This window comes from Rhipicephalus sanguineus, chromosome 3, assembly GCF_013339695.2.
Source record: "Rhipicephalus sanguineus isolate Rsan-2018 chromosome 3, BIME_Rsan_1.4, whole genome shotgun sequence".
In the NCBI taxonomy this organism is placed as follows: Eukaryota; Metazoa; Arthropoda; class Arachnida; order Ixodida; family Ixodidae; genus Rhipicephalus; species Rhipicephalus sanguineus.
The window spans coordinates 212,969,547-212,991,705 of NC_051178.1; the positions used below are offsets into that span (position 1 = coordinate 212,969,547).

Genomic DNA, 22,159 nt, shown 5'->3' on the forward strand with positions numbered 1-22,159 from the left:
TTCGTCATTCACAGTCATTTAACGAAAAGCTCCTTACGCCGTGGCTTCTCATCAAAGAAGACGGTGAGGTACAAGCTGCTCACTGCACCTGTAAAGCTGGCCTTTGGTATGAAAAAGAAACCAACCGAGGCAGCATACTGATCCACAGGCTTCTTTTTCGTGTGGTTGTTACAACCAAACACGGCGCAGTTCACCATTGTCGCAGCTGGCTGACGTGCAACCACGCCACGTACCGTCTTTCCGCACACACAAATAAATTCGTTCAAAGATTTTCACGTAATAAATACGCACCGCGCACGAGACACTGCTGTGCGTACTGCTACCTGCTACTGCGCTCACGAACGGCCGGACCGCCAAAATGGCGTCGCTGCCCGGCGATGCTATCGCCACCTCGCGGATCAAGGTACAGTGCATACCCCCTATAGTCGCTGCGTGCATGCACCGCGTTACGTACTGATTCGGGCCGTCGAAACGAACGAAAGCGATTAACTCAGACAGCCAAAATAGAAGGCGAGACAGAGCTGTCAGCTATCCACGCTTGCCGCCTTTATTTTTCGTGCGACATGCAGAGGAACCGATACAGTTTCACACGTGCATCGCGTGCCTTGGTGTTGTCTGCAATGTTGTGGCAGGCCACGACACCGCAATACTTCGGACCTCGCTTGCGCTTCCGCGCGGGGTCGCTTCTGCCAATGTGGAAATGCAGCTTCGCACAGCAAGCCTCTCGGTCTCGGTTCAGAGCGCCAAGCTGTCGGCACAGCGCCCCAGTTCCCCGCACCGACTGAGCAACTCGCGCGCGCGCGTGTTCCCGCTGCCGACAAACAGGCTGAGTCGGCTGCGCTTGCACCCGGTTGCGCCAGAGCTTCTCTCCAGAGCTGCCGTCGCCGTAAACTTGAGCTTGGGTATTGGCCGCGAGATCGAGCAGAGTCGGCACCTAGCGGCGAGCGGACGAAACCCCGTGGTGTGGATGACTCCTTGCGTCGTCTGCTGGCCACACTGTGCTCGCATGTGTGCGTACTAGAGCACTGCACGGGCCGGATTTTACGGCTCGGCCCGGGCCCGCTTTATGAAGCCCGAGCCCAGCCCGGGCCCGTGGTTCCAAGCGCGGGCCCGGCCCGGGCCCGGTCGTACATGACCGAGCCCGGCCCGGGCCCGTCGTTCCAAGCCCGGCCCGGGCTTGGGCGTTCATTACTAAACTAATCCACGGCGCGCTTGTTCATGACCAGGCCCGACCAGGGCCCGCTAGAGGATATTAGTTGTTGATGATGATTATTAATGATGCCGTGCGCTATGTAGCGGGCGATCGGACGGAAAATCCGGTGTGTACATGCATCTAAATGTTTCTTTGCCCGCGGTGGTAGCTCAGCGGTTAAGCTGTTTCCCTGTTAAGTCCTAGGACGCGGGTGAGATTCCCGCGGCCACGGCGGCCGCAATTTGATGGGGGCGAAATGCAAGAACACCCGTGTATATACTTATCTTTAGGTGCACGTTAGAAAACTCGAGGTGGTCGAAATTGATCCGGTGCCACTATGGCGTGCCTCGTAATCATATCGTGGTTTTGGCACGTAATACCAAGGAATATAAATGAAATGTACCGTATGTGTCAACCTCGAATAAAAGACCGAAATCTTTATTCCTCCCATGGGAACAACCGTGATCTGGCCCATTGTTAGTGCTGCTATATATATATATATATATATATATATATATACGTGATCTGGCGTGTTTATAAGGAAACCCACCACGATGTACTTGTTACTTTGACAAAGTCTGGTCCAGCAGACGAAACGTTAGTGAAAATATACAGTGCCAATCTATATCTATACTGGTGAAAACAAAATAGCACTTCAACTGTTTTTCTATTTTTATTGCTAAGCTTTACTAAGAGCCAGCTCTTTACACGTGTCACTTCAGCTTGGCCCAGTATACCTTAGACCATGCAATGCATAACGTTCGCGTGTGCTCGAAGGCCCGACTTACGCCTTTTAATGAGCGGGTCTGAGTCCGGCCCGGCCCGCAGCCTCAAGCCCGGGCCCGGCCCAGGCCCGCGGCTTCAAGCCCGGGCCCGGCCCGGGCCCGCACTTTCAAGCCCTAGCCCAGCCCGGGCCCGCCGGAAAACGCTTTGGACGGCCCGACCCGCGGGCCGGGCCCGGGCCCGTGCAGTGCTCTAGTGCGTACGTCATGCACGTCCTCAGATTACAGCTTATTCCGTTGTGCTAGGACAGTATCAAATGCTTGTACGTATGCCTACACGATATACATAAGCATTACGAGACTTGTATTCTCTCTGAGTGCATGCACGTGTCGGTATGGCGCTAGGTCTAACCATCGTACAGTCCATTCGCCAAAATCATTTCAATGTGGGTACCACTTTGTCGTTCAAGCACATCACATACTACATCTGGCGTCCTAAATGAAACAAAAAGTACTAAATGTCGAGGTGTGAATGCAGAATTTTAGCGACACCATCTCGTGGAATGTTGGCGATTTGGAAATCCTTGTGATACCGCAAAGCATGAACTAGAGTCTGCAGACTGGTTAGCGGTAAAAAAAGACCTGAAGCCACGCACTTCTATAGCGGTACGCGTGTTCATGCAAACAGAAAAGCAGAGTGCACAAAGTTCTACTTCATCTAATTACGCAGAAATACAGGCTCTCTCTTTCTTTGTAGCCGCTAGAGCAAGAAGTAAATACTTCATCGGCTCAGTCGCTCCAGCACTGTTTGTATTGTGGTATAGGCAAAACACAATTTAAACACGTGTGCAAATAAAGCAAAAAAAAAAACATCGAGCACAGTGCAAAACACGAATGTGACTGAAGGCCAGTACCCCATTGATTGGCAGATTGCACTTCTCTCACAATTAATAGGAACGTAAGGCCGGTTTCGTGCATTACTGTGGCAATGGAGGTCGTATAGATCACCATTAAACTGCAGTCAACGCGCTTTATTCGCCGACAATCGACTCAACCGCCTACGGCGAAGCGCCGCTGCGTTTATTTGTGTACGCACCGCCGACTGCCTATCCACTAGTGGTGAAGAACTATCGGTAAATTGACTATCGATAGCATCGATAGTTTTTTTGAAACTATCGATAGTGCAGACAAACTATCGATAGTGCAATCGGTAGTACCATGGTTAATATGAGTAGCAATATTACTGCCGCGCGTTTTTATTGCTTTGCTTTGATGTATTCGGGTTTCACCCACAAAGACTGTTAGGAACGTTTGACGCAGATCGCGCCGTAATGTTTGAGAAGCTTCACAATTGTATGAGATCATTCTGTTATGATTACACGCCGCACGAGAATGGCCAAGTTTGCAGCAAGATGGTAAGTTGGGCCAGTTGGATTACGTTCATAATTGAAAATTTTGTTGAAGCGCACTAAAAAACAGACGGACAGAAGAGGCTGACAAGGACAGCAAGCGCTGTCCTTGTCAGCCTCTTCTGTCCGTCTGTTTTTTAGTGCGCTTCAACAAAATTTTCAATTATGGCCAAGTTTCTTCGAAAGCTTACGCGAGCGCCAGCGATAACGCTCGAAGGTTCGATGATGGATGTATAAAATACGACGCGTTCCACCGATTATCAGATTACTCGATGGCCGACGACTGTTCTCGCCGCTATCACTGCGCAGCGTGTATCGGCGCTTCTACTTTGAGTTTTGAGTTTCTGGGCACAATTTCGTCCAAATAACCCAGGTAGCACACATGGTCTAGAAAACGTTTTTTTTAGGGATAAATGGGATAAAACGGATTCTAAACCAATTTCGACGTTTTAAAAACGTCACAGAAAATCCGTATTATATCCGTTTTTGATAACGTCTAGAAAACGCATTTTTTAAGACCATCTTGGTCTGAAACGTATATTTCATGACGTTTTTTTCGATTCTAAACCAATTTCGACGATTTAAAAACGTCACAGAAAATCCGTATTATGTCCGTTTTTGATAACGTCTAGAAAAGGCATTTTTTGAGACCATTTTGGTATGGAACGTATATTTCAAGACGTTTCTTCGATCCTAAACCAATTTCGACGTTTTAAAAACGTCTTGTTCGTGACGTCTAGAAGACGCACTTTATAAAATGTTTCGTCGCCCAGCAGCGGACTGCGCGCCACTTGGCCCATGCATGCATGGGCATGCATGAACCACCGCGAATTGAAATTTGAACTCGAGCCTGCGCACGCCATCTCTCATTGCGATAAAGAAAGTAACGCGCAAAAGGATAAAGGCGTATGGTGTCTACATTGCATCAGCAATAATGAAGACTTCAAAGTTCGTTAACCAGTAAACTTTACGTAATTTACTGTAATTTACTCGCAGCGATAACCGTCTAACTTCCGCACGAAGGCCTTAGCGCTGACTGTATCCATCCGCGCGGCCGTTGCTTCTGCAATGTCAGTTAAACTCGCCGATTTCGCATGGGCGGTCGAGCTCACCGGTCGTGCACTCTTTTGCTATATTTCGTGCTTGTGTCGTGGTTCGTGGAGGCTATAAACGCAGCTGTGAAGAAACTATACTTCGCTGCGTGTTAGACTTGTGGACCCGAATGCAAGTATGTCTGTGTGGAGCGACTGTTACGCTGACTGACGGTTAGAGTCCCGTATAAGATTCTCTGTGGAAAACTTCACTCATCAGCAGGGGCGTAGCCAAGGGGGGGGGTTGGGGGGGTTCAAACCCCCCCCGAAATTTTTCAATTTTGCTTGCGTATATATACACGCACACATACAAACACACGCACGAACATACATAATGTATGGTTGAACCCCCCCCCCCCCCCCGAAAAAAATTTCTGGCTACGCCCCTGCTCATCAGCTTGCGCGCGGGACGCGCTCGCAACTTCCTTTCTTCTATGCTCGAGGGACGGGCGTGGTTACTTTGATGTGCGATTAGTTTTCTGTGGATTTGCGGATACTGTAAACCACGGGCTTCTGTCATTTTTGAAGGTAAGTTCATTTTTACTGCATTTGCGCTCAGTATTTGAGAACTATGACAAATGAAAAAGCGTGTTTCGTTGCATCACGGGCTGCATGTGTGACATGTTTCAGCAGTACGTGATTGCGGAATTTATTCAGCATACATGATAAGGCTGTCGAAACGTAAATGCACGTCATGGTTTCCGTCCATGTTCGAACGAACATGAGCGAAAACCGTATGTATATTTGTTAACCCAATTTCAGCACAATGACTATGTTTTTTTCTTGGCCGCTTGATGAGGTAGTTTCAATATATACGTTAGCTTAAGCTACGTGTGCCGCGTAAGAAGCAGTTTTAGAATGGGTACGCAAAGATAGCGTTCGTTGGGCGTATATGCTACGCAAGAGGATGGCGTGCGACATGCGGAGTAGCCAGTTTTACAATGGGATACGCAGATAGCGTTTGTTATGTACGTAGCGTATAATGCATGCGCAATGGCGATGAACGAACGCAAAGCTTTGCGCACCCAATTTTAAAACTGCATTGTTGGAAGTTACGGCATGTGTCATCTGTTTTATTGTGTCACTGAAGTTTATGGATGCGAGAATCTTTGCAGTGACAGCGTACTGGTTCATGGTTTCTTCCACAGTACTAGCTGCATGTAACGAGAGGCTGGTCACGCTTCTCCGTTAGTTGCGAATTTCTGAGGGTATGAGTGTCAAAGACGCGTTTCACGGGAGGAGTTCGGCATTTTTTGTCAGTGCTGCCTTGACTATCTCGATGCGCTTTCGGACTTCTGATTTATGTTTCCCCTACTCTGTTAACCTCCTCCTTTCTCGGTAAAGCCTGCAGCTCTTAGCAGAACCAAGAGGTTCTCTTGCGCGTCTTTTGTGCCTGGTTAAATATAGCAGGCTCGCTCTCTGTCGCCGTACGGTGTTATCGAGTTTTCATCTTTTCACACCGTCCTATTTTAGGTATAATAGCAAATAATGAAATGATCTTTTCTCCTATTTATTGCAGGTGGTACTGCCCTAGATGTTTAGAAACAAAGGCTACACCAACTAAATTATTACTTTCTTTTTTTTTTGATGGGCTGACTGACAGGTTTTAGTATGAAAAAAGATGGTTGTAAAGAGATTGACATTTTCCTCTTTTCCTTGGAAACTTTCAAAAACAAAAGGTCACAGTTTGTAAAGCAGTTAACTTTTTTGAGCGTCTTTGTTTGTCGGCATCTTCAAGAAACCGCACTAGGGCTATTGTGCTAAAATATATTTGACGTGGAACGCTGCCCCATGCTGCTAATGGCACAACAACGTTCGTGTGTATGCTATTTGTAGTGTTCTTTGCAGACTTCCTGATGTGCCTAGTGATTTCCATCAAGTGCCTGCCATGAAGCCATGGGTTCAGTCTGACTTGCCACACATTGTGATATTTTGACACTGAGAAATGTGATGTACTAAGTGCAATACCCTGATCTGCCTCTGACAATACTGAGTTTACAGCTGTGTGCTTATTGAGTAAAAAATGTGGAAGAGTCCCAATTTCTTTAGCTGATGTGTCTTATAACATTAATTTGTTCTTTTAGCCTGACATTTTCTAATACTGGGCATCATAAAAGAATCATGTTTTTTTTTATCAGGCTGGTATTTTCATATTCCTAATTTTTATTCATTCATTTTAGTAAGTGGCTCATTCATTGTAATTTTTGCGGTCGTTTCGATTAGTTTTCTGTTCATACATTTTGTTTTCGCGCTACAGTTGGTTTAGTTGAACTTTTTGTTATATGTCGCTGTAATTTACAGTGCTCATATTTTCTGCTAGCCATGGCACATTTAACCCTTTGCGGTCCAAAACCTTTACCCACTTTCCGGCTCTAGCGGTCCGAAACTATTTCGCCAGTTTCTGGCGCCGCGAATAAAAACACAAGCTGTGGAAGAGAAACGCACAGGATATTTATTTTTGCTCCTGCATTCTGCAGGCAACTCTTTTAGTGATATTTGGGCAACGTATGATACCGCTCAAAGCATTCCCCTGTGTGCAGGCCAGGGTTATTACTGCAGGTTTCCACCACCGCCGTCGGGCGGGGCCCGACAGCGGACCGCTACGGCCGTGTTGCGTTGTCGGGCGCTGCCCGACAACGGACCGCAAAGGGTTAAGCTTAACTGTGTGCTCTCTAGGGATGTCAGACCATAATTTCTGTGATAAGTTTTGTACGCTGCATTTCGAAGCCTGAAACCGTTACTCCTTTAGTGGGCACCGTTGAAACACGTATGCTGCATCCACAAATATTTTTAGCTAACGTCTAAAATGGCGCCTTTTGTTCCCAACGTCTATCTTACTTCTGTAATGATGCCAGAGCTTTTTCCAAAATTTTTTTCAGTGAGAAATGTTCCAACAGAGGCATGTTGTAAGAACGTTCCTAAAAGTTTCATTTTGTGAACAATACACTTCAGCAACAGTGATTTTGCAAGCAATTTACGTTCTTTTTTCATTACGCATTCTTGGCTCGGTGGGCCAAATATTATTTTGCAGTTTTGTTTTGTTCTTAGTGATTTCAACACATTGGAGACAATTTCCTTTAACTGTGGTCTTAAGCAGCGCTACTCAACGATTGTTTTGAAACGAAGGGAGACACACACCAGGTGCTTGATGCATGCCTCCTTTCCTGCTTGGAATGCTGTGTTGGAGCAAGATGGCGAGTTGGGCCTGTTGGTTTACGTTCATGTTTGGAAAATTAGGTTGAAGCACACTGAAAAAAAAAACGTGGACAGTAGAAGTGGACAGGAGTAAGTGCTGTCCTGTCCACTTCTACTGTCCATGTCTTTTTGTTGTGTTGCTGTGTTGGCTGTGGCTCGGTGTAGCGTCTTCTCATTCACCTATCGGATTGGTAGGGCAGATTCATCAATGTGCGATAACTGCAACTGCATAGAGACTATCGATCATCATTTGTGCCGCTGTATGCTATGTCAAACACATCGCCGGACTCTCCAGTGTGCCTTCAGGAGACTTGACAGTCGGCCTTTTCCCGAAGGAAAGATCTTGGGAGTCTGTCTTCATAACAGATCAGCCCAGAAAACCACACGAGCCCTCTTGCAGCACTTCAAGGCACCATATTGAGTGACCACCTGTGATACACTCCTCTGTGTGTGTGTTGTGAAATGTGTCTCTTTCTCTCTATTTTTACTCCCTTATTCTCCTCCCATGAGTAGGGTAGCAAACTGGACGCTAGTTAACCTCCCTGCCTATCCTCTGTTCCTTCTCTCTCTCTCTCCTTCCTACAAGAAAAAAGTTCAGCGGAAGATGAAGCGTTGAGGAAACGTTTCATCATGAATGCTTGTCTTCGTCAGGGCCCTGACGGCAGGGGCGTAGCCAAGGGGTTGGGTGGTTCAAACCCCCCCCCCCCCCCCCCGAAAATTTTCTATTTTGCTCGTGCTTATATACACGCACACATACAAACGCACGCACGAACATATGTAAAGTATGGTTGAATTCCCCCCCCCCCCCAAAAAAAAAAAAATTCTGGCTACGCCCCTGCCTGACGGAAACTAGTCCCCTTGTCGAGGCGTTGGCTTCAGCGACATTCCCTTTTCGACAATTTCTGTTCACTTCATCTTTGCGTTTGATTAAGTAAAGCTTATGAGTCGACGCTTACATATTGCAGAATGGCTGTGCCAGATCCTAAATTTTGTCATATTGCACTGTTAGTTGTTTGACAACAATTTTGCGAATGATGAATCATGCAACAAAAAGTGTTCTTGAAGGTTGGATACTATGTAGCTGCATTTTAATTACCGCGATATTTTGTATTCTTTTGCCGCTTCTGAATAATATTATATAGTCGCATGCTATATCTCATTTCGTGGTTTTTACGTTTCTATGCTGTACAGGAATCGTTGCTGTTTTACATAATAAATTATGACATGACCACTTTTGTCTGTGAATCTACTGAGCTCTCACTCTGTAATAGTAATTACGGAATAAAGTAACTGTAATTACTATAACAGAGGGGGCTTCCTAAAAACGTGCACTAATATAATTGCATGCGCAAAAACAAAACAGCTAAAAGAAAAGAGATCCTGCATGACGTCTTAAAAACGTTTAGAAAACGTCTTTTCAAAGACGATGCAATGTGATATTTTTATTTTTAAAATGGGATTTCTTGCGACGTTTTTAAAACGTTTTCTAGATCGTCTTAAAAACGTTTAGAAAACGTCTTTTCAAAGACGATGGAATGGGATATTTTTATCTGTTTTAAAAATGGGATTTTTTGCGACGTTTTTAAAACCTTTTTAAAACGTTTTCTAGAACGTCTTAAAAACGTTTTTTAGATCGTCTTAAAAACGTTTTCTAGATGGTCTTAAAAACGGATTCTAGCCGGACATTAGACGAGATATAAAACGTTTTCTAGACCTTTAGCTTCTATTCCGTGACGTTTTCTAAACGTTTTTATCGTCTCGGATAAACGTTTATAAAACGTCAATTATCCGTTTTGTGCTACCTGGGAAAGAGCTCCGTATTTACCAGTCTTGCTACAGCATTCTTCCGCATCACAACCACGTGCCATAACTATCGATAGTGGTATGAATGATGCTATTGCTGGTATGAATGATGCTATTGCTGGCCGGCCATGTTGTCAATCAGCTTCGCTTAATTTATGAGCATTTTTGGCGAAATAAATTATTTCTGCAGTGAAAATGGCGAAATATGTCCATCAATAAATTCACATCCAAAAGCAACCAGTTACACCTTACAATTACGAAACTTAGTTCATGATATTTTTTTTTACTTTGAAATCATAAAATGCAATATAAATTTGTAGCCGCGCAGTTCCACCACATGTAACGGCTTCGTTTCCGCTACAGCTGAACAGTTTGACTTTATGACCATGTGTCAGCAAAGCACTCAGGTGAAGAACACAAGCATGTCAACTTTCTTGCCCCTGCTCCTCCGGCTCCACTATGTACCACACGTGCGGGGAAACAAGTTTATTCTGCAATGAGTTCGTGCTGTTGATTTTATACTATCGATAGTACCATCGAATTTTTTACCATCGACAGTTCGATAGTGACTCAGCTATCGATAGTATCGATAGTACCGTCGATAGTTCTGCACAAGGAGGTTAGTTCTGCATCACCACTATCCACACAAACGCGGCCACGGTGCTGCCACTTATAGCCCGACGACACTCATCATCATCAGCCTGTCAACGCCCACTGCAGGGCAAAGGCCTCTCCCATGTTTCGCCAAACAACCCGGTCCTGTGCTTTCTGCTGCCACGTTATACCTACAAACTTCTTAATCTCATCTACCCACCTAATTTTCTGTCTCCCCCTCACGCGTTTGCCATCTCTTGGAATCCAGTCAGTTACCCTTAATGACCACCGGTTATCCTGCCGACGTGCTACGTGCCCGGCCCATATCCATTTCTTCTTGATTTCAACTATGATGTCCTTAACCCCCGTTCGTTCCCTGACCCACTCTTGAACCCTCTTTGTAAAGTTGAACCCTCTTTGTAAGTCTCCAGGTTTCTTCTTCGTAGGTAAGTACCGGTAAGATGCAGCTGTTATATACCTTCCTCTTGAAGGATAGTGGTAGACTACCATTCATGATTTGATAATGCTTGCCGAATGAGCCCCATCCCATCCTTATTCTTCTAGTTATTTCACTCTCATGGTTCGGCTCCGCGGTTACTACCTGTCCTAAGTAGACGTACAGTCGCCCATTTTTTTTAACCTGAACGCGCGAGCATCGACCGCCAAGTTGATAAGCGCCGTACAACGGAGTGGAGCGGCGAAATGAACGAGAATACACGCATGCGCGCAATGAGCAGTCTTGGACAGCTGCCTCCTGAGGAAAAGCCTAGCAGACGGCAGCTGCCCACGACTGTTCATAGCGCGCATGCGCGTATTCTCGTTCATTTCGCCGCTGCGCTCCGTTGTACGGCGCTTATCAACTCGGTGGTCGACGCTCGCGCGTTCAGGTTAAAAAAATGGGCGACTGTACTCCTTTACAACTTCCAATGTCTCGCCACCTATCGCAATAAAGCGCTGTTCTCTGCCAAGACTGTTCCACATTACTTTAGTTTTATGCACATTAACGACACTGTCTACAAATAAACACTTCCCACGATGGCCAAGTCATGCGTCCGGTTTTAAAGCTTCGCCCCACACGAAACTTTCTATTTTCGGTGAAAGCATGAAATATGAAACGTGGGCTTTCTGGTTCTTCCGCCTTCGTATTGCGACTAAAAAACAGCTGTGGTGTGGCAAAGAAAAAAAGCGGCTGTGCCTGCGTTGCGGCTCGGTTGTCCGTATGCATTAGGGATTTAAGCACGGCGGTTATAGACGTGACGCCACCAAGGAGGTTTAAAAAAAAAAACTTCTGAAGCGGTGAAGCCTGGGAAACCGGTTGGCAGCCATCTTGCTCCAGGCAAGAGGCAGCGCAGCTTGCGCGCGGGCAGCGTAATCGTGAGCTTCCACGGGGGCGTTTCAGCATGAGAATGGGACAGTTAGTGTCACTTATGTGACCGATTATTTTTTTTTATCCTGCAAGATTGAAGAAGGCAGTTTTTTACGCCATAGTTCATGGGCTGAAGCGTACCTGGTAACACGTAGAATTCGCTTCCAGTATTCCCGAAGTAAAGGACATGGTGGAGTTAATAAGTGGTACATAAAATTTTATTCAGCCCCGGCTTTTATACAATTTCAAAAGAAAAAAGAAACATATACAATGTGATTTATACGTGAATCGATTAAGCAACAAGTTACACAATAACTTCAAAATGCATCATAATGCAGACAGTCAAGAAACTAACCGTATGCAACACGCGCCCTTAAAAACTAAACACAGGAAAAGAAAAGATACGAAAGCAGATTAATTGACTAGCTTGCTGCAGCTCTTGTTTACGCTCGTTTACAAATTTTTAAAAATAACAGTCCTTGTCAGCCGCGTTCTTACTGTGCACTCTGGGAGTTTTAAATGCGAAGAATTTCTTAGCGAACCTTTGGCACTTTGAGCGTTTCTATCTATCTATCTATCTATCTATCTATCTATCTATCTATCTATCTATCTATCTATCTATCTATCTATCTATCCGCCTACGTCTGGGCGCTCTCATGATCGCGTCCTTAACTAGGTGCACGTAGACCAAAATCGGCATGGGAGGGTAAGAGGATTTGACGAATATGACTGTCGGGTCATGACATGAATAACGGAAATATCCTGTCGCGTACGTCATCAAACCCTTTCCTCCAGACAAGTGTGGCACATAGCCGTTTACCACGGACCACGGTGTACGGTTATGCGTCACAGGTGATTGACAGTTTATATCTACGCAGGAACGGCGACGACATTAGTAATTTAAATGCGAGAGCGTTAAGAAAAACCAACATCGGCAGATTTGACCCGACGAATGAAAAGAATAAATATTAGCATCACAGCAGGAATCGAACCTGAGCATTCTGCGTGACACTCAAGTATTCTACCACAGAGGCACGCCAGGTATATAGTTTGGAAAGCAGCCTATGCAGACGTAACGTCGGTGCAACGTCAAGTGTGGCTATGGTGCTGGCCATCTAATTTTGCAAGAAAGCAATACACAGTATGTATGTACTCCTACGATACCGGCGTCATATCAGATTAACGTCTTTGGTTCCAGTGTTGACTCCGCTTTTATGGCAGTGTAATAAAACATTACATTTGTATTCCTATGATTAAGCAAGCTATATTGAAGCATTGCTCGACCCCAGAGGAATACATTAATGTAAGTTACGTATGATGTCCACATGGTTCCACCATAAAGTGCACTTAGTTTCGATAATACTGGCGTATGTACTCTAACACGTTACGTTGCACCATATAAGGTTACCCTTTAAACGCCAGTGTTGTCGACGTACCTGGTAAGCCCACGATGTGCACACAGCTACTACACTTACAAAAACACGTTGATCCACCTCGTAACGTTTGGCTGAAAGCCATAAAATACAGCATCGAAGTACTCGCTGACTGCTTCGCATGAAACACATTCCCACAACGCGTGAGATCTGCCCAATTTTTTTCCGGTCGATTTCTTTTGAAATGTGGTGAAGTCTGATTTTACAGCGAAAGCTGTTGTCATATCACAACGGCAGTGGGGTAGTTGTCCCCCGCCGCCGCAGGTGTCCGTAACCACTATCGCGCGAAGTAAGAAAAAAATGAAATAAATAAAAATAAACAGGCTCAGATGGGATTTGAACCCGGGTCCTCTGCGTGGCAGTCCAGTATTCTACAACAGAGCCACGCTAGTGACTGGAACTCGTTTGCAAAAACATCCTTGCAGGCGTCATGCCGGGAAAGGAATCGCGTTTAATGTGTCATATAGCGTGTCAGAAGAGTAAAGTAACAACCAGGCGTCACAAAATGCTAATTTCGCAACGAGTGACCGGGTTAATTGCTTCAAATCCATTACAAAAGGCTCAGCCATAATTCTTCGTAGTCATCAGCCACAGGCAGCATCAACAAAGTTCACATATATGCCTTACAGATGTGTAGCGGGTACCTCGCTATCCGCAGAAAGATGAATAATGGCATAGTGAATGCTTCCCTACCTTACAAAAATTATGATTTGCGGCGTAGTGGGTACCTCGCAGTTTACTTGTATTGGTTTCCCCAAGGGAGTTTAGAACGGGCTCTAGAGTGCCGCTCTGCCAGATTTCGCTGTGACTGTGCTGCGCGCTCAGCGCAGGCCCCGCGTTTTTTATGTACAGCTTGGCAATCTTCTACAAATTGTAAATGTGGTTATCGAGTGGATCGCAGTCCAACAAACGAGACATCCACAACACTCGCTTGTCACCAAAAGAGTGGAGACATTCGCCATCTGTGGAACTTCCGCGCAGGCTCAAGCGACAACCCACAAGTTTTCTGCCTGGAGCAATATTGCGGTCGTCGGCTTCAGCGGCGGCGCTCCGCCTCCACTCCAGAAGTTTTAAATGCGAATGCGACACCGCCGAGCGCCGATGATCCAGGCGGCCGTGGCATTTCTTAAGGCCCAAACACACGTACGCGTTGCAGCGCGTCAACGCGTGACCTTTTGACGCGGCGCCGCGTCCTTTCCCTATGGGGAGAGAGGGCGCGCGGCTACACGAAGCTGCGTGCCCTCCCTCTTCATAGGGAGAGGGCGCGGCGCCGCGTCAAAAAGTCACGCGTTGACGCGCTGCAACGCGTGCGTGTGTTCGGGCCTTTAGTCGGGGGTTGTCCTGCGTCCCTGGCCGGCGTGCGCACAGATCTCTCCGCGCGCGCTCCTCCTCGTTCCTAGCAACAGCTGCGCCACGCCTAGCAGGTGGTGAGCGGCGGAGGGTAAGGGAGAGGAGCGCGCGGGCGTGTGATGGCGCTCGCATCACGGAGGGTAAGGGAGAGGAGCGTACCCGGTGAAGGCGCTCGAATCGCGGAGCTCGCTCGGCGGAGAGAGCTCGGGCGCTCCTCCTCTCCGCGCTCGGACCTATATATATCATGCAGGGAGCGCGCGCTTTGGTGTCTTGATAGCGATGGAAGTCGGTGAAGTCGAATCTCTCGCGGCAACGATACCACTAGGACGAAGTTAACACAATGCAACTCGAGCATTACGCCTCTACGTGCACACTCTCGTCTCTCTTCATTAATTAATCGCACACTCATCGGGTGCACCCAAATGCATTCGCATTTCCTCACGATCCCCTTCGGGGAGGTGCGGGGGATTTTTTTTTTTAAACCTCCTTGGACGCCACTCCACACGTGAAACCGCACGCTGCGCCATCACTCTGCGCCGTCTGCGCTGCGTACCCGTAGCCGTGTGAGGGACCAGGTTGGCGACGTGCAAATGCTTACGCATACGATATTTGGACAACTCCTGTGGAGGTTCTGTATCTGTTGCTGGTTCTGGTAGACTGCACTTTCCTCTTATTGAAGTTATAACACCATTCGTGTCATTTCGCAGATATCCCCGGCCGTGTTCATCTTTTATAAACGTTGCGAATACGTAGCTGATAGTTATGTTACATGGTTCCATTCCTTTAAACTGCACGTTTTGCAGGATCGCACAATAGGCAATGTCATGATAGAATGTTACAGCTTCATTGATTAAAAAAAAAGCTTCAGATAGCATGGATTCAGCAACTCGTGTTGAACTACTCTGAGACCTTGTGTAAATTAGAGACCTCCTAGGATAACCGCCAGTTGGGCATGTTGGTAAAGGTCTCTAGATGAAACAAGCACAATATGCCCGAAGACGTAGAACACAGGACGAAGCGCTCCATACTGTGTTCTTTGTAAGTCTTCGTGCATATTGCACTTGTTTCATCTAGAGACCTCCTATATAATCATGTTGCAGGCGCTGAGAGCCCTGTACGGCAAGCAGGATCTGGGTTTTGCTCCAGACTGGAGGGCCAACACCTCACTGAGTTGCCTGGGAGAACAGTGCGGCGACCAGTCATGTTTCCAGTCAGCTGACAATGTGTTTCTTTTCGACATGGACAAGGACCCTTGCGAGTGCAACAACCTGGCCTCCACGCACAAGCAGGTGCGACAAACGTTTCGGACCCGTCGGTGCCTGCATTGTCCTGATGTGAATGTTGAGCAAAGATTAAGCTGCAAGTAAGGCTTTTGAAACAAAAGGCCGCTTACATCTCCACCCCTGTCGGGCTAGTACGTGATGTGCGCGTATGCACTTGACGTCATCAACCAGAAGTGCTAGTGTACAGGGGCCGCTCAAGGTGCTTGCATTCGCAAGCCCTTGTCTTCCTTTGTGCTCTTTTTAGGTGCGGCTGTCGAGCAGAATGAAGCGGAGAGATGTACAATAGGTCAATAAAGTTTCGTGACCAACCAACCAACCAAATATACAACAGAATGCAAGGGGAGCAACCGGGTCTGAAATCTCACCAAGTGTGAAGCTCAAGTGTCCTCTCATTTTGCCATCCCTTATATGCCACGTCTTGTGCTGCAGTCTAGTGTTTTTGTTTTTTTTTTTCCAGGTACTCGACTCAATGAACAAGGTCCTAGAAGAATACAGAGCGCAGACTGTTCCTCCTATAAAGCCTGCTGTGGACCCAGCATCGTTCCCCGAAAACCACGACGGAACATGGGCTCCTTGGGTTGACTGAAAGAGCTGATGCGCCTAAACCTTCACGTTGGATTGCGATGCTTTCAACGTATACCACACATGATCCGTACTACACGACAAGCGCAGGGGAGAGAATGGCAGCAAATTTGTATCTTTGCTGAACGATATGTGTATGTGTGTCCAGAGAGAAAAGCAAATGAAAATGTGGGGGCTGCCCGCACCACCCTGAGGTACGAGCTTAAGCCAATTGAAAAATAAATGAATAGGGAAAATTTCCCAAACAGCGTTTAACAAAAAGCCAATTTTAAAAAAAAAATAGATAATTAGGGGCTAAGAAAGCAGAACACAGTCGAAAGGACGTCAATGCTAAACGTTAGGCTGATTAAATGTTAAACCCTGAGTTATAAATAATTATCATTTATGTTCCCCAGATAGTTATGAAAATGTATTAGTACCAAGTGTTAAGGTAACATTAAGTCAATAAGTTAATATTAAAGTAGTGGAAGTGATAATGTAGTGTACTAGTGTACTTGTGTTAAGATAGTCTTGGTGGTCCTGAAATTCAGTGTGCAAGGCAAACTGAGTCCAAATTGTGCAAATCGAATGGTGCACAGAGCCAGATTGCCTAAAAATGAAAAAGTTGAAAATCTGCATGGTCACACAGATGTCTCTGCCACCCACGATAAGGCTGCAAAGCAGACAGTAGCCGAAGTTACACTTTCTTACCTGAAAAGCTTACCTTCAAATCAAAGGAAACTCTTTTTTTCTTCAGAACAATTATCAAGCTGAACTTCTAGTCAATGACACTACCCATCAAACACTGTCAATATGGTTTCCTAGCTTCCATAATGTTGCATAAAAAAACAAAGGGGTTAACAGTCATGTGAACATGCTGTAAACAATACGGCATGATGAGAATATGTAAGCATGATGAAATATGCTGGTTATCAAGAAATCTGAAGGATCACACAATTATAAATATGCAAATGGTCATGGTTAGACACGCTAAACTGCAACACCATGTGGCAGCACTTGGAACAATACCACAAGGCATGTATACATATATTATTTCAGTCTCAACATATGGCTGTGCATCAGAATAACAAGTGAATTGGCAAAGCATATTTTTAATAAAACATGATGCCCGAGTGTACATTAGGGGTGACAATGCTGGGTGCCACCTGCCACCAGAGGCTAGCCACTGAAAAATAAAAAGTCGTGGCTGCCTAACGCGCCGACAAAGGAGAGAAGTGCTTGAAAGACTGATTCACTCGTTCTTCGCAGCAGAAGAGGCAGCTTTTTCTGTAAGGCAAAAGAAGAAGCAAGGCATTGTTGAAAGCTTGTCTTTGACCACAGCCAGAAGCAAGTTTTTCAGACTCCTATGTCAGCTCTCTTCTTCAACCAATTCCAGCTTGCAGGCACAGTCATGAAAACTTGCACTGAACTCTGAACAGCAAAATGAACAACCCTAATATCCTTCACCGTGGCACTGCGACCATAAGAACATTTTGTTTTATTGCAGCTTAACTGATTATTACATAAAGGATGATAGAACAAATTTGCAGTGCTCATCGTCAAACTGGACATGTGACTTTCGCAAAATCTCTATGCAGGGTGTCTCTTTATCAATGTTAAAAGCATATTTTTTTAAATTGCCGCTGGCACATAGCACAAATATTCTCACTGAGCTGGTGAAAACACTGAAGGATTCCGACCAAGATGATAAATAGTTACTGACCTTTCAGCTCCCGCACGGGAGCCTTGTTCACAATGAAGGACGAAAGACGAAGGCAATGAGGTTGCATGCGTACAGTGCGAGCATATACAGGATTAAGATTTCTGTCACTGCAATTCAAAGTGTGTGCCGTTGTCTGGATATGAAATTACTTAAGATAAAGCTGCTTGCTTAAACTTTTTTCGCTTAAAATGACACAGGCACTGTCCGAGTCTATCTGGTGAACGTATGGAGTCAGCATGTTCTGCAAGGGCGCTGGCCATCACGCGATGCTTGTTGACACCATTCCAATGCTGCTTGAATCTTCTTTCAAAATTCCCGCTCTCCTCGACGCACTTGTTGTCGCACTGCACACAGGGGATAAAGTACATCATACCAGGGAACTTTTCACATGGTAGGCGGTCGTTCATGTTCACGAGGGCGTTCTTGAGCTTGCAAAAAGGAACATGGACTACCTGCATACCATACGGACGCATGACACGTCTGAGTGTCTCGCTGATGCCTGGATCATAAGGGAATGGCACCTGCCTCAAATATTCAGCCGTAGAATAATAGCATGGACGGGCCAGATAATGCTGAACAGATGTAATGAAGGATGCAGGGTAACCGCTAGAGGCCAGGTCAAGCTGCTTGTCCAAGTAGTGGCCCTCTCCATTCGAGCACATGGCTTTCCACAAAATCCACTTGTATAAGTACTTGCATCGTCTGGATATATGCCGACACAGGCTCCCACTTTGAACAGCAATGGCGGAAATCTTAATCCGATATACACCTGCACCTTACGTCACGTACTCAACCACATAAAACCTCACTGCCTTCCCGTTTCGCCCTTCATTGTGAACAAGGCTCCCGTGTGGGAGCCAAAATGTCAGTAAATATTTTTCCAGCTAGGTCGGCGTCCTTCAATGTTTTTACCAATGTCTCGTATCTACGAGACAAGATTTCGTCACACCCTCGACTTCCTCAGTGAGCTGGATTACCCTAACTAAAAGGCAGACAACAGTTACACTGAAAATCAATGTATCCATATTTGACTGACGTAACTTCAATGAACTGTTTGTTATGTTAGTGCACATAATGCAGTACAAAAACTGAACACAGAAATTTTAGGAGGAACATCTGCTTGGAATGAATTCTGAACATAGCACAAGTTCTGGAAAATGTGTGGCCTTACTCCAGGTTTAGAATGTATTGTTTTTCTACTAGCATCCACAAGATGCCTTTTCGTGTACTGAACCCACGATGATTGTTGATGGTTATGACAGTGCCAATGAAGCTGCATGCACAGTTCATCAACAAGATCTACAGGTGCCTGTAACACGGGTGTAATACTCTCTAGAACAGCAGTCTCAAACACACGACCTGCGTACCTTTCGCTGATGGCCAGGCCCTCACATGACTGCCTTCATCCCATATTTTTCACGAGGAACCCAATGCGGTCACCATGTGTTGAAACATAACTGTGCAGCAACAACTCTATATTTCGAAACCGGCATCCAGATTGTAGTCATTCTGGAAATCGGTGTCTATGTTTCTTTCAAGTCCTGAGGCCCAACACCATTCAGAAGTGAAATATAGTAACCCATATATGAAATATAGTAACTGCCTTCTTTCAAATGGCAATGCTAGCCGACTTCCTCCTCTCTCTCACCCTTAGCTGGTGCATCATCATGCTTCTCGTCTTCTGCCTTTATCTCCTCCACACAACGTTCGTCCACTCTTCTGATTCTCGGCATCTGTTACATGTCTGAAACACCGCTCGTCTTCTTCCGATGCCCAACAGTCCACGCACCATTGCCCCTCATTTTCCTTCTTCATTGGCTGGCCCATTTCCGTTTCTTGGACTCATATTCCCTGTCTGCCTCATTATGAGTGCCTGACTCTGTCACTGCCGCCAGTGTCCTTGTTTTTGGTGTCCTTGTTCTCTGCATTGACCCTCTCTTAAGTGGTCTTGCTAGTTCGTTCATGTGCCAGGTACATCACAGGGCATCTCTCATCTTTGTTATGCCGCCTGGGCACTTTAGTCTCCTGGTCGCTCCTGTCATCCTCTGTTGGCCCATTCCGCTGTTTGTCATCACCGTCGCTTTTGCGCTTGGCGGCCATGTTGAGCGCTTGAGGTGCACGCCTTGTCAGTGTCTTCCACCAGCCCTGAATGCGTCCTGGGCCGCCTGGAGAATGCAGTCCGCAGCCTTCATCCGCAGCTTGATCCGCAGCCACTCGCTTTTGCTCGTCTGTGCCCAGCAGCACTCACCAACCATCATGGCTACCAAAAATCATCACACAGTCCAGGTGTCGGTCATTCATGAACAGCAGAACAGCCAATGTGACACGGCTGTTCATATTGTCAAGAAATGTTTAGACTTGCACTGTTACATCCAAGTTAATTTCAAATGCGATTTGTAGGTCAATGCCCACCCTGAGCACATTCTGATCATGATGCTAACAGATATGTAAACAGCTGCAGACCAATATTACGTTAAAGCAATCCCGAAACACTTTTTGAACATGCTATAGTATCAAGAAAAGATTGCTGATCTATAGATGACGGTTTCATGAAAGTGTGAGTATTGCAGTGCGTGAAGCAGGAACTTTTATTAAAAACAGTGAAATATTGCTTGCTCTCTTCCTTGCAATGTCGTCAGCAGCTATGCAACAAGCGAGCTCGACCGGAATCATGTCATCTCACGAAATATAATTATCATTAATTTTCAATTAAACAAAATTGCATGCGTCAGATCTCAAAGGTACAAATGGAGCATACATATCCATCTTGCCCTTCCAGTTTTTGTCAATCATGGTCTCCTTAATGTTTTATTTTCCGCTAGAATAACATCAAGTGGCACCTGCCATACTAGTACGGATTTACTCTTTGAAACACCACGTGCCTAATATGTACAGACTCTGTAATGACAGTACTGACTAATGCATATTGTCACCTCCCAGACATCACATACACCTGCCAGTGCACGCAGGCTCTTCTATGCACCCTGCCATAAATTGCAAGCTTGATGACTTGACAAACTTTCTTTAAAGGGACACTAAAGGCAAATATTAAGTCGACGTTGATTGTTGAAATAACGGTCCAGAAACCTTGTAGTGCTACTTTTGTGCCAAGGAAGTGCTTATTTTGAAATAAAATCACGTTTTAATGGTCCGCATCGTGTTAGCGCACTTAAAATCACCCGTCTGAAAGCGGTGTTTCTCATGTCACTGCTGCCGTGCCCAATGTTGCCCGCCTTTACTGCATAGCAGCGTGCACTGGCGGCGTGAGCCATTCGGGCATCCGGCAACATTACATGCATGCGGCATTTTGTCGAACTTTTTGTCAGAGCAACTTTCACGAGCGCGCAAAACACACGCGGCGGTACGCGATACTGAAACTACCACTGAGATGCGACCGCATGAGCGAAGCAGGGCGCCGGGCGAAGCGCAGTTCAGTGAAAACGGAACCTTTGAACCACGCGCGCCGTTCCCCATGACAAAGCCAAAGAGGTTCTTTTTTCCATGAATCAAACAGAAACGAACAAGCAGCATTTTATTACGTCTTTTGATGCACGGAAGGTTCTTTTTTTATTGCAGCTAGTTTGATTACGAGTGATTAATTGTAGTCGAACTCTCTCATGTCACTGGTATCATTTCCAAAATGTAGGGCTCGTGGCGCTCATCGTGTGATACATTTAGCTTAATTTCTCTGTAAGTAGGGCACTGCTGTTGATAATATTGCCGTTTTAGACATTGTCATACATTGAGCTTTCACTCTGACATAAATTGTTAGCATTTGCCTTTAGTGTCCCTTTAAATTAACTATAATCCATCGGTCGAGAAGGTGTGAGTAAAGCTGGTCGGCACCACGTACTCAGGGACCTTGGGCATGCCGAGGAGCATTAGCGTGCACTCCAGGCCTGTTGTGCAATTAGTAAATGTTGTGCTATACGCATGGAAGTTCCATGTAGCTGCTTCTGTGGCATAGTGTAGATACCACAGACACCACACAGAGCCACAATGATCCCTCGTTCGCAAGAAACTAAGCCGGGTCTCTGTCTCTAAGCTCGTGGAAATGGCAGGCAGCCTGAGCTCAGATCATCTGTTAAGGAAGCACTGCACGCCTGAACTGAAAGCAGTGGCAAACATCTTGGAAGAAAGTAATTAAGGAAAATGGCCAAGCCTACGACATTCCAAGGCCCCTGTGCAGCTCCAAATGCACTAGTGAACATGAAAGGAGAGAAAGGGCCACCAAGAAATGTGATACCTATATTTAGTTCTGCTTGCAGTTGACTGACTTAAGAAAACTTTTGCAACAAAAGATTCAAGAGGCAACATAGTCAAATAGTGAGGACGCTTTACAATTACTTAAAAAAGTGTTTTGAGTCCGCTTATGCTTTCATAGACAACAGTGTATAGATGGGAACACGATGTCATGCAGTCAGCCTGCTGACATGC

At 45.9% G+C, this 22,159-nt stretch overlaps 2 protein-coding genes across 4 annotated transcripts in view; one reads left to right on the plus strand and one right to left on the minus strand.

Annotated features, from left to right (window-relative positions):
• Nucleotides 1-16,398, plus strand: part of LOC119388257 (arylsulfatase B) — a 113,611-nt gene extending 97,213 nt beyond the window's left edge. The window contains exons 10-11 of one of the 3 annotated variants that reach the window (XM_037655928.2): nucleotides 15,256-15,444; nucleotides 15,896-16,398. In XM_037655928.2, coding sequence (XP_037511856.1) covers nucleotides 15,256-15,444; nucleotides 15,896-16,024 — 318 coding nt within the window. In that variant the 3' untranslated portion in view covers nucleotides 16,025-16,398. Of the gene's footprint in view, nucleotides 1-15,255; nucleotides 15,445-15,895 lie in introns of those variants that run through there. The other 2 variants (XM_049413886.1, XM_049413887.1) reach the window with 2 other exon arrangements.
• A 697-nt stretch (nucleotides 16,399-17,095) lies between these two features.
• LOC119388258 (receptor expression-enhancing protein 5) overlaps nucleotides 17,096-22,159 on the minus strand; it is a 32,291-nt gene continuing 27,227 nt past the window's right edge. The window contains exon 5 of the mRNA XM_037655929.2: nucleotides 17,096-17,286. Within this exon, the coding sequence (XP_037511857.1) occupies nucleotides 17,252-17,286 (35 nt within the window). The 3' untranslated portion in view covers nucleotides 17,096-17,251. The remainder of the gene's footprint in view (nucleotides 17,287-22,159) is intronic.